The sequence below is a fragment of the Serinus canaria genome, chromosome 10, assembly GCF_022539315.1.
Source record: "Serinus canaria isolate serCan28SL12 chromosome 10, serCan2020, whole genome shotgun sequence".
Taxonomy (NCBI): Eukaryota; Metazoa; Chordata; class Aves; order Passeriformes; family Fringillidae; genus Serinus; species Serinus canaria.
Genome location: NC_066324.1, coordinates 20241454 through 20253512, shown reverse-complemented (window position 1 = coordinate 20253512; position 12059 = coordinate 20241454). Strand labels below are relative to the sequence as shown.

Below are 12059 nucleotides of genomic sequence, written 5' to 3'. Positions count from 1 at the left end.
TGGAGGGGGACAGAGAGGCAGGGAGCAGCTCCAGCATGCCCCCAACGCTGGCTGTGATTCCCCCCTTGCTCCTCAGGCACAGGAAAAGAGTAAAATGTGCTGAGAGAACACAAGGAGTCCCCCTCACATCACTAGCCCCCCTTCTGAGTAATGAGATCCAGTTTATTGAGTGCTCCCTTTTACAAGTAAAATATAAAACCAAACAAACATGCCCCCCACCCAACCAGTTCATGTCTCTGGACATGAAATATTTAAATAAGGTTTCTGTATAAGAAGCTGATTGTCCTCTATATCATAGAGCATGACCATGGTTTAAGGCAGCGTTTATGGTTTGCAGCAGGGAGGCTCCAGCCCCCCAAATCCAAGCCCTGTGCAGAGGTGGGCTGGGGGGCCTGGGCTTTGCCTCACCTGCATCAAAGCAGCGTTGAGGAGAATGGGAATAAGCCATTAGCTCCAACCCCAGAAACTCCCAAATCCTTCCCTTTATACCCCTGTGGAGGTGCCAGGCCCTGCCTGTCCTCCCTTCCCACCCCAGCCAAGTGCCAGGTCCTGTGCAGGTCACCAAACTGTCACTGTGCCACCTCCCCCTGATATTGCTGAGTGTAAGGAGAAGTCTTTTGGAGTCAGTTGGTCTCTGCCACGAGCAGCATCGTTCAGTCCTTGTGTCACCGTCCTGGCGTGGGACCCGGACACCCAGCAGCCATCCCACGGGACAAAGAAAGTGCTGGATTTTGACCTGTTCTTGTGCAGCTACTGGATCACGCAGGAGAGATTTTCTCCAAAACAGCAGGGGCAGGAAGAGGAGGCAGCAGGTTTTGGGGGGATGAGATCCAGGTCTTCATCATCGGGGACCTCGTCGAGGTGATACCCATCCTGCAGCAGCTGCCGGCTCAGGTCCTGGGTCACCTGCTGCAGGGGACAAAGCAGAGCTCTGCAGGATGGACACACATCCACGCCCTGGGGGGTGATGCTTCCAGCCCCAGCCAGAGCCTCGAGGGGTCAGGGGGACGAGGGAGGCCCTGGGGACCCCACAGTGTCAGAGTCAGAGCCCCACACTTGCCTCAGCGGAGGAGTATCCTGAGGAACACCTGGATCCTGGCTCCCCATCACTGAGGGGAAAAAGAAACAGAGCTGGCCAGGAAATGGGGGCTTTAGGCTGCAGATAAGGGGAATTTGGGGGGGGGGAAGGAGCTGGCAGTGCAACCCCAAGGGGTATCTGAAATCTGGGACAGCAGGAGCCTTTCGCTGCCCTGAGGTGCCCAGTGCCATCAGGGATGTTCTACAAGTGACAAGGAAAATCAACCTTCCCAAAAAGCCATCTGGGAGCACCCCCACCCTCAAAATCGTGGGGTATTTACCCAAAATCCTGGGCTATTCACCTGTCTGAGTCAAGGGAGACCAGGTTTTCATCAGCTGTCTGGCTGAGCGCCGTGTAGCCCTTGTTGAACTTCACAGACCTGCCAGGAAACACAGGAGGGAGACCAGCACAGATGTTTTATGTGCAAACCCATCCATGGAGGTGACAGGCTGAGGAGCCAGGGCAGGAATCCCATTCCTTCCCACCCAGGCCCTGTGCAGGGCCACCACCAGCTAAACCCCAGCATACCCAAATAAATCCACACCACTAAATCATCCCCAAAATAGAGAGAAAAGCAATATATTTTATTATGCTGGGTGTTCCTGGCTGAAGAGAGCCAGCAGAATAAGGTCCCAAACTCTTCTTTTTAATCCTCTGAGTTTCCCAGTCTCCCCAAGAAAAGTGAAAAGGGCATTTTGAAAAGAGGAGGAGGGGATCAGACCTTTTAGGAGTTGGTTTCAGGGCAGTGGGTGCCCCCAGCAGCCCCTGCCTTCGCAGCGCTGCCTTTGCCAGCTCCCGCTGCCTCTCTGCAAGCCAAGCACAGGGACACAGAGAAAAAATCCCCAAGTGCTCCCAAAGGGGTTCTTCTTTTGGGTAGTGGGTGAGGAGGGTGGTGCAGGTGAGCCTGGGTGCAGTGCATTGCTTTCCCAAAGGCATCCCTATGGGTTTTTAATGGGGTTTTATAAAGGTTTTATCCCATCGAGGAATAAAAGGGCTTTTGGTAACCCCAGCTCTGGGAGTGAGGTGAAAATACACCTAAAGACCCAGCAGAATCCTCCAAGCATCACTTACTCAGCTTGGCCTGAATGGAGGGAGGTTTGCTCATGATGTATGGGCCTCTTTTCTCCACCACATCTGTCCCTTTGTTCAGCCTCTTCTTTTCAGCCCAAATCAGCTAGAAAAAAGAGTGGAAGAAGCTTTTAGCACCTCTCCACAGGGATGAAGTAAAGCAGAGTCATCTCAGAGCATCCAATCCTTCCTGGGAGCTCAAGGTCAGCAGGGAAATCTGTCCCCAGGGACAGCTCCTCCTCCCCAGCCCAGGAGGAGGGAGAGGAAAAGGAATAAGCAGATCTGATAGCAGATGAGAGGATTATTTGGGAATGGTGATGGTAATTAAAAGCACAGGTAGTCACCATCAGTTCCTGTGCAAGCCTGGCTGCAGTAATACTTGGGAAAAGGTGGGGGAGGAGATTTCCTGAGAGGTTAATCAACACACATGTAAGGATTGTGTATTTTAATTTGGGGTTTCCAAGCTTCTCCTTTTATCCAATTATTGTCAAGGAGAACCAACGCTCCTAAGGGCAAGGGGGAGGAAAAAACCTCCACAAACACAAGAAGTAATGAAGAAAATAGAGGGAAAATCAGAGAGGGTTGGCACAGGGGGGACATGGAATTAAAGGAACACAGCAGAGGACTGGGGATGGTGATTGGAGAGCACAGCCAGGATTAGCCTCAGAGTCTTAAGCTGGAATAAGCAGGACAGAGCTTTATAGTGGGAATGACCAGGCAGGCAGTGCCCCCCAGATCCCTCTGGATGTGCCATACCCCTTCCTAGCCAGCTGATGCTGTGCTGATATGATACCTCTGTATCATATTTATTTATTTATATATATTGTTACACACTGTATACAGTACTGTGCCTCCCTGTCTGCAACTCTGCAAGATGAACTCTCCCACTGTATCAGTCCTATAATGACCCATGGACATACCCCAGCCCCACACACCTACCCCACACTGCCCCATGGACATACCCCAGCCCCATAACCCCTGTGCACACATCCCACACTGCCCTACAGATACCCCCAGCTCCATGCACACACCCCACACTGCCCCATGGACATACCCCAGCCCCACACACCTACCCCACAATGCCCCATGGACATACCCCAGCCCCACACACCTACCCCACACTGCCCCATGGACATACCCCAGCCCCACACACCTACCCCACACTGCCCCATGGACATACCCCAGCCCCACACACCTACCCCACACTGCCCCATGGACATACCCCAGCCCCACACACCTACCCCACAATGCCGCATGGACATACCCCAGCCCCATAACCCCTGTGCACACACCCCACACTGCCCTACAGATACCCCCAGCCCCATGCACACACCCCAGACTGCCCCATGGATATACCCCAGCCCTATACCGCCCCTATTCACATACCCCACACTGCCCCACTCTCTCCTCAGCCCCATACCCACCTTGCAGACACCCCACACAGCCCCATAGTCCCATGCAGATATTCTATACTCCCCATGCAATATCCCACAGAGCTCCATAGCCCCATACAGATATCCCACACAGCCCCATAACCATGATGCAGATATCTCACCCCTGCCCCATACCCCCATGCAGATATCCTCCACAGCCCCATGCAATATCCCACACTGCCCCATAGCCCCACGCACATATCCTATACCACCATACAGATATCCCACACAGCTCTATAGCCCCATGCAGATATCCTATACCACCACGCAGATATCCCACACTGCCCCATAGCCCCACGCAGATATCCTATACCACCATGCAGATATCCCACACTGCCCCATAGCCCCACGCACATATCCAATACCCCCATGCAGATATCCCACACTGCCCCATAGCCCCACGCACATATCCTATACCACCATGCAGATATCCCACACTGCCCCATAGCCCCACGCACATATCCTATACCACCATGCAGATATCCCACACTGCCCCATAGCCCCACGCACATATCCAATACTCCCCATGCAGATATCCTATACCCCCATGCAGATACCCCACACAGCCCCATACCCACGATGCACACAGCCCCACGCAGATATCCCACATAGCCCCATACCCATGATGCGCATACCCCGCACAGCCCCACGCTCACCTCCCAGCCCCGCACCCCCAGCACGCCCGTACACCGCACGTACCCCCGGGCCCCGCCGGCCGCCGGCTCCGCTGGCAGCGGTACCGAGACCGGGACCGGGACCTGGCCCGGCTCCGCCGCCGTCCGTCGCCATGGCCGGTCCTGGCCCCGCCCCATAGCCCGCCCGCCAATGGCAGCGCGGGGCCGGCGGGGCTCAGCCAATGGGAGACGGGAAAAGGGCGCGCCCCTCTGCCGCGCATGCGGGGTGGGACCCGACCGCGGGACGGGTCCGCGGGACGGGACAGGAGAGCGGGATGGGACCGGACGGGATGGGACGGGACCACGGGATGGGGCCATGGGACGGGACGGGACGGGACGGGACTGCTGGATGGGACACCGGGACGGGAGACGGGACTGCGGGATGGGACAGGAGAGCGGGACGGGATGGGACGGGACCACGGGATGGGGCCATGGGATGGGACGGGACGGGACCGCTGGATGGGGCACCAGGACGGGACAGAGGGACGGGAGACGGGACTGCGGGACAGGACCATGGACTGAAATAGGAGTCTTTTCGAGCCAGGTCTCATAAACTCTTAGAGGTCTATTTCACACCCAAGATAGCTCAGCTACCTTTGGAGGCATAAAATGAGCAGGATGGCTTCTGTTGCAGTGTTGGAAACAAATACGTTTAATAAAAGGCAAAATAATAAAGTCTTTACAGAGAAGAACCGAGCCAGGTGCAAGAGGTTCTTGCTCCTGGTAAAACACTTCACAAAAACCATTTGTTTCTTTGTTCTCTTCTTTTTCTAGTGAATTGCCTAAGCTTGACTTTTTGGCTCCTGTCCTATTGGCTATCCTTAGGTTTGAGGTGAAGTCCCCCAAGCCTATGAGATGCCTTTTTCACCTAATCGAGAAGAGAAACTTCTGGGCTTACTTCCTTTTCAAGGGGACAAGGGATAGTTTTGTCACTCTATCAACAGGGGGGCACATTCCTCTATCTCACCCCTTCCATACATCTAAAAGGCAAGAGGGGAAAGGAACAGGAACTTACAATGGATGAAACCTTGGGATGGGATGGGACTGTGGGACAGAGTCAGGCATCCTGCCCTGCAGGGCTCTTGTCCTGAGCCCACTGTGCAGAAAAAAATTCCTGCTTTCCTAGAAAATTCCCCTCTTCTAGGAGGAAAATAACAACAGAATTAAGATAGTTCCCTTCTCCTCCCACCCACTTCTGTTGGTTTATTTTCCTTCCCAAACCCTTGCCTGGGCTTAGGAAGGCTCTGGGCACAAGCTTGGCAGAGAAAGCCAAAATTTAGAAGCTCCTAAGAGCACATTTATGGTTTGTTCCTTCTTTTTCCCTAAAAAGCAGCAGGAAATGACCACACGAGACACTGGTACCACATGAGTCAAACCAGTTTTTCCTTTATTAGGCCCAACTCCACAGCACTTCCACTGTGACTCAATAAAGGAAGAAGTTATGTCAGGTAAGATTTAGTTTGTCTCTCCAAGTGACGGTGTACAATCTGGTAGCATCAGCAGAATGCTTGAGTGATCCACCTGGCATAGAAAAAAACAGGGGGGAAATAAAAAAAAAGACATTAAAAAAGCAGCCTAAGAACTCCACAAAGTTTCCATGAGGTCCCAAACGAGTTATTTCCATCCCTTTCACCTTCAAACCCTTGTTTAACTATGCTCAGCTCAGAAATGCAGGTACTGCATTCCCAGCCCAGCTGATTCAGGACCCCTGGCACCAAGACATTGTATCCCAGGGCAGGGAGGAGGAGAAGGACTGAAATTATCCTCAATCAAGCACGATTTGCAGCACTCTGACACATAGTATCTCTAAGCATAATATTTAAAAAAATAATATGACACTGGTCATCTCCTGAGGAAACTGAGTTAAGAGGCTTCACTTCCACAAGGATTTTTATTTAGGGCTTTATTTTAGTCTGGGATTAGGGCATATTAGGTCTTGCCTATGCTGTCTTTGCCAGGGGGTTTGGTGCCCAGGACTCCCACGCCAAGAGTCTGGGAAGCAACATCAAACCTTACCAACAAGGTTTATGCTTTGTCCAGGCCCAGTTCCTCTGGAGTGGAGATTCCAAGCTCACTCAAAGTTGGTCTAAGCTCCTGGATAACGTAAGGATAGATTTCCTTGTGGGGTCCTGCCTTGTCCTGAAAAAAAAACCCCAAAAAACAAAGAATGGAGTTACTTCAAAATACACATTTCCAAAGCCTCCCACTTCTGCCTGTGGCACAGCAGAGCTCCTGGCCTCTAGGGCTAAAATAAAAGTCCTGGTTTCTCTCAGCTCCCTGGCCAGGCTGGACTCAGGTTTCAAGGAGCTGGTTTCAGGTGTTTCCCAAGAGAGCTTTCTGAGTTACTTTTCTCAGTCCCTCAAGAAAGCCAGCAAGCTTCGTGCTCATCATGGAGGCACTGATGGTGGTTTCCCTTTGGAGCAGGGAAAGCTGCCCTGCTGGCAGGCTCTGCTCTGGGAACAGGGCAGTTCCACCCACCTTTACAACCTCTAGGATGCGGACAGCGCTGGCAAAGTCATTTAACCGTCTGCAGGCCCTCAGAGCCGCGTCGATGATCTTGGGCTCCGGGACCAGGTCGTAACCCACCAGTGTGTTGATGCCTGTGGAGACAAGGGAACACCAAAGGGAACTTGGGACCAGCTTGGCATGATCTCAAAAGGACGCCCTTGCTGTCTGCCCCCTTCCTCTCTGACAGCAATTCCAGCAGCTCATCAGCCAGGTGCTGCTGGAAGGATCCCTCTGGCTGCAATTATCTACTTGGGAAATCACAGTTTTAAGGCATAATTGGCCTTAAAAGATGAACTGCCCCACTGTATTGCTCCTATACTGCCCCACACACCTTCCCCACACTGCCCCACGGACATACCCCAGTCCTATCCCCCCTGTGCACACACCCCACACTGCCCTACTGATACCCCCAGCCCCATAACCCCTGTGCACACACCCCACACTGCCCTACAGATACCCCCAGCCCCATAACCCCTGTGCACACACCCCACACTGCCCTACAGATGGCCCCAGCCCCATAACCCCTGTGCACACACCCCACACTGCCCTACTGATGGCCCCAGCCCCATAACCTCTGTGCACACACCCCACACTGCCCTACAGATAGCCCCAGCCCCATAATCCCTGTGCACACACTCCACACTGCCCTGTAGATCCCCCCAGCCCCATAACCTCTGTGCACACACCCCACACTGCCCTACAGACACTCTCAGCCTTATACCACCCCAAAAAAATGGGGTAAGTTTAATAAAACTTGGCAACCCCACAGCAAACAACTGGAGACAGCCACACAGTAACTCTGCAGGGAGGTATGGCCAAGCCATTAGCCTAAGTCCAAAGAAAAATGAGCATAGCAAAGCTCAAACACACTGTCCTTGGAGCAATGCTACTGTCCCTCCCATCCAGGTGTTAAAATCATGGAATGGTTTGGGTTGGAAGGACCTCAGAGATCATCCCGGCTCTCCATTCTGTCATGGGCAGGGACACCTCCCACCACACCAGGTAACACCAAGCCCTGGCCTTGGACACTCCCAGGGACGGGGAATCCACAACACACCAACTCAAGTTGTTATTTCTGGTCAGAAAACCTCTATTTCCTCCAGGTTATGCTTCCCTGGTCTCCACCTTACCTTTCCTGAGCTCCCAGGCATCGATATCTGGCTTGTTGAAATACGTCACCCAGCGAGCATCGAATTCTTCATCTGACTCTTGTGACCCGTGAGAGTAGCAGCGGACAGGAAGCACAGCTGAAGGCAGGGAAAAAGGAACAAACTCAGAGCAAAAGGAACATAGCACTGCTTTAGTCCTGACCAAGAGGCCAGAAGCCATAAAATATGGATTTCCCTTGTTACAGTCAGTCCTGGATGAGCCCTGGGTGGATGTAACTTATTAAATAGCGTGGTTTTTGTTGTAGCAAAGTGTCTGGTTTTTTTCCATATGAGACTTCCGAAGTGCTCCCAGAGCAGGGGCAAGACACAAAAACCAACTCTGGACACCAGTCCTTAAGCTTTCTGGCATTCCTTTTCTGAAAAATACAGGAATTCTGCCTCTTCCCACAGCCAAGCGAGACTGAGAAGCTTTAACTTGCACATCCTTCACCAACAAAATTCCATGCAATTCCTAGAGAGGCTCTCAAAAGCAAAGGGATGAGAGATATTCTTTCCAGCAGAAGGGCTGGAGGAGGAAAAAAATTGACCACTGTGGCTATCCAAGAGAAAAGTCCTGGATCTCAAGGCTGCAATTGCATCAATATTTGATAACTAATCACAAAAGCAGATTGTAGGCTAATGCACAAATTAGTCTAACAGGGTCATTAATTCGTTTCTTCACTCAGCACTGTCACAAATTTGTTTTTTTGAATGAATCTGTCTTTTTTTACCCCACAAAGGTTGGAACAGTTTTCTAAGGGAACTAAACCAAAGGCCCACAAGCCTGGTGCTTCCTTTCCCCACTGCTAATCTCACTCCACTAATATTTGCAGAGAGGTCACACACCAGATACGACCTTGGAGCTCAAAGCTCTGCTTCACACAAGTCAAATTTAGCTCCTGACTTTTTCTTTCTTAACCCAGCATGAACCACTTGCAGTGATCAACCACAGGGCTTTATTTAAAACAAAACAAAACAACCCAACACCAAAACTGGTTGTATTTTTGCTGATATACTTCTCTTTGGTTTCATTAATGGCAGCCTAATTAGCAGGCAATTTGCTTTTTTAACAAAATTTAACCTGGCCCAACACTTCAGCTGCAATACTCATTTATGCAATGGAAGCATAAAAATAGCTTTATTTATTTTAGCTATGGAAAGCAAACAACAGGCCAAGACAGAATTAAAATGCTCTTTGGTTCCTGTAGGGAAATCCCCCCTCCTTTCCCCAGCTCCAAAGCAGAGCTTTGACCCTGCTCTCTGCAACAAATCACCTGCACAGCTGAGCTCAGAGCAAGAGCAGGGCTCTGGAAATGCTCCTGCTCCCAGGACACTGCTGAAACCCCTCCAGGTTTCAGCTGGCTGAAGGAGAATCCTTATTTTTCCTACACAAAAAACCAAACCAAACAAAAAAAAATCCTACAGAGAAACAGCAAGTCTCAGCTGGAGAAAAGCCTAAATTGAAGCACTCAAATACAATCTTTAAGTCAAAATCTGAAGTGTTTCTTCAATAAAACCATTCCCTGGATCCAGGAGGCAAATACAGACTATAAAAACCAAAGCTGTGCCTTTCCAGGGTGTGTTTCTCAATTGCTGCTATGTTTCTTTTCCACACTGATATTTCTACCTGTATCTGCAGAGTGCCTCTGGCCTGAGCTTCAGCAGGGTCCATCAAGGTCACTGTCACACACATGACGTGTGTGTGACAGCCAGCCTATCCAGGCAGAGATTCCCAGCTCAAGGAAGAACCAAAGGGCAAGCACCTTTGCTTTAAAGTGAACTCTACAGGCATTAAACCTAAAATCACCTAGTATGACACAAAAACATGTTAAAGCTTCTCTGTGAGGGCCAGAATCGGGCAGTTTTCGCCAGTAAAGAGCACAGAAGAAAAGCACAAGTGAAGAAATAAGTTAATTCACTTAAAATCTGCGAACGGGAGCCCAGGGGAGGTTTTGCAGCAACAGAACCTCCCTGCAAAGGGGTGGCAGCAGTGTTTAAGTGGGGTGTTGGAAACACAAGACCTTGGAAAAGGAGAACACAGAGCCAACCAGAAACGAGGCCCAGGAGCAACCGGGGTTCAGCAGCTCAAATGAACAGCGAGCAAAGATTTTATTGGATTTAAAATAACAAAAGATCAAAGGTGTTGAGCAGCACCTAATAAATCCTGTGCTTATTGTTTAAAAAGACAGCAGCGACAGGCTCCCTAAGGCAGTTCTTTAACTCGCACGTGCCGCAGCAGCGGCACATTCAAGTCTCCGAGCATTATTAGTGTCTGTAATTAGGTATTAATTGCGATGCAGAAGTTAATTAGCTATTAATTGCGATGCACAGCCTGGGCATTCTCTGCAGCCTCCGTCTTCCAGCCCCGCCACCTTGGCCACCATCACAGCACGCTGCCTGGGGCTGGCCCTCCTACTCTCCTTATTAACTGGGGCGTTAATATTATAAATAAAATTAATTGCGGTGTTAATGAGGAGGGTGAGGGCTGGCGCGGAGCTGCAGCGGAGCCGGGGGTGGCCAGCGCCCCGGTGCTGCGGAGGTCACCGCCGCCCTCCGCCAATGTCACCTTGGCGGGGGGCGCAGGGAAGGCGCCGCCGCCCCCGCTGCAGCCCCCGGGCGGTGCCCGGTGCCCACTGAGGCGGTGCCGGCGGGAGGTGCCGGTGGCGGCGGGAGCGGCCCGCGCTAGGCCGCGGGGTCACCGCAAGGACACGCCGGGCCGCGCGGCCTCGCTGCCCGCCGCGCCGGCAGCCCGGGCGCGAACCGCGGTGGGAGGGACGGAGAGGAGTGCGGCCGCTCACCTGCTGGGCCGGCGGGCCGGCGGACGGCGGCGCGGAGGCCGGAGACGGCGCAGCGGCGGAGGAGAGAGGCGCTGGCGGCCAGCATGGCGGCGGGCTGTGAAGGGGGGAGACAGCACCGGGAAGCGGGGGCGCGCCGCTGGCTCCCGCACCGCACCGGGAGGGAGGGACGGAGGTAAGGGCCGGGGGGGGGCCGCTGAGGCGGGTACGGCGGCGCGGCGGGGACGGACCGGGAGCGTGGAAAGGCGGGAGGCCGCGGGGACGGGCTGGGGGCGCGGCGGGGACGGACAGGAGGCGCGGCGGGGGCGGGGCCGCCGCCATCTTGGGGCGGGGCCGGCCGCCATTTTGTGCGTGAGGGCAGCGGCCATGGCGGTCCGTTCGGTCACTGAGCCGCTTTTCGGGAGTGTTTGGGCTCGTTTATGAGGGGGTTTAGGCTCGGTTTGGAGGGGCTCGAGCTGCTGCTGCCCCCATTTAGTCGAGCCTGCGCAGCCCCAGCGCAGCCTCCCCCTCCCTGTCAGTGGACACCCTCCGCACTCGGTCGCTGTGAGGGGACTGGGCTCAGTCCAGCGCCGCTGCCAGGTCCCCAGTTCTTGGAGTCCCTGTCCCCACACCCTGGGCTGCTGCCCTCAGCCACCATCGCACCCGCCCGGACACGAGATCACCCCAAAACTAATCCCTGGGGCTGTGCTTCAGCAGTTCCAGGAGAAACCACAAAACCCTTGGGATTATTGCGCTCACCATGTCCCCCGGTATCATCATCCTGTGTTAAATACTCCTTTTTTTTTTTTTTTTTTTTTTTTTTGGTTACAGTCATTTTTTATTATTTTCTCATGCTGGAAGACATCAGCCAGCAAAGCAAGGATGGTAAAATCCCCCGTGCTGCCTCTGTGATTAGAAGCTACCTGCCCATGAAATCCATTAAATAGATCTTGCAAACTAACAAAATAAGGAGAAATAAGTGGTTTTTATTCTTTTTTTCCTTGCTCGGAGAAATGTGAGGTGGCAGCAGTGGAGGTGAAGGGCTGTAAGTGTTTAACTGTGGCTCTCACAGTCTTCAGGCTCTGATCAGGGTATTTACAGAGGGGTTTATTAATTAATTTTATTCGTGATCTTTTTTTTTTATGCATTTGGGGTAGGTGCCTGCACCTGCTGTTCCTGTGTGGGGTGAAGGGTTGATCCTGAATGGGGTCTGCACTGGAGAAAGGAACTGGGAAAAGCTGGATGGGACAGAGCCCAAAGCTTTACCATCCCCAAACCCACCAAAAAATGATCATTAACATAAAAAAAACAGTTGGAAATTAATCTCCGAGTGAAGGGAATCAATCTGCAGTAGGACAGATAAGTACAAGCCTCTG

The 12059-nt window shown here is 52.6% G+C and overlaps 2 protein-coding genes across 2 annotated transcripts; both read right to left on the bottom strand.

The window, feature by feature from the left end:
* Positions 1–722: 722 nt before the first annotated feature.
* On the bottom strand, positions 723–4381 carry FAM219B (family with sequence similarity 219 member B). The gene is made up of 6 exons (XM_018923284.3): positions 4279–4381; positions 2150–2252; positions 1800–1884; positions 1380–1457; positions 1061–1109; positions 723–909 (listed from the first exon to the last, which is right to left on the bottom strand). The coding sequence occupies exons 1-6, from the start codon at positions 4366–4368 to the stop codon at positions 751–753; spliced, it is 564 nt and encodes a 187-aa protein (XP_018778829.1). The 5' UTR covers positions 4369–4381; the 3' UTR covers positions 723–750.
* Positions 4382–5619: 1238 nt separating this feature from the next.
* Positions 5620–10967, bottom strand: LOC103823185 (cytochrome c oxidase subunit 5A, mitochondrial). Its single transcript, XM_030228627.2, has 5 exons — positions 10708–10967; positions 7892–8008; positions 6732–6853; positions 6270–6392; positions 5620–5774 (listed from the first exon to the last, which is right to left on the bottom strand). The coding sequence occupies exons 1-4, from the start codon at positions 10790–10792 to the stop codon at positions 6279–6281; spliced, it is 438 nt and encodes a 145-aa protein (XP_030084487.2). The 5' UTR covers positions 10793–10967; the 3' UTR covers positions 5620–5774; positions 6270–6278.
* Between the last annotated feature and the right edge of the window lie 1092 nt (positions 10968–12059).

Bases quoted from the DNA above. Each gene is read 5' to 3' on its own strand.
- LOC103823185 (XM_030228627.2), bottom strand. From the start codon at position 10,792: ATGCTGGCCGCCAGCGCCTCTCTCCTCCGCCGCTGCGCCGTCTCCGGC. The intron at 8,009-10,707 runs GTGAGCGGCCGC...CCCTGCCTTCAG, and splicing joins CCGGCCCGCCGGCCCAGCAG to CTGTGCTTCCTGTCCGCTGC. The intron at 6,854-7,891 runs GTAAGGTGGAGA...TTGTCTCCACAG, and splicing joins TGCCTGGGAGCTCAGGAAAG to GCATCAACACACTGGTGGGT.
- FAM219B (XM_018923284.3), bottom strand. From the start codon at position 4,368: ATGGCGACGGACGGCGGCGGAGCCGGGCCAGGTCCCGGTCCCGGTCTC. The intron at 1,885-2,149 runs GTAAGTGATGCT...CTTGGCTTGCAG, and splicing joins CTCCATTCAGGCCAAGCTGA to AGAGGCAGCGGGAGCTGGCA. The intron at 910-1,060 runs GCAAGTGTGGGG...TGTCCCCTGCAG, and splicing joins CAGGATACTCCTCCGCTGAG to CAGGTGACCCAGGACCTGAG.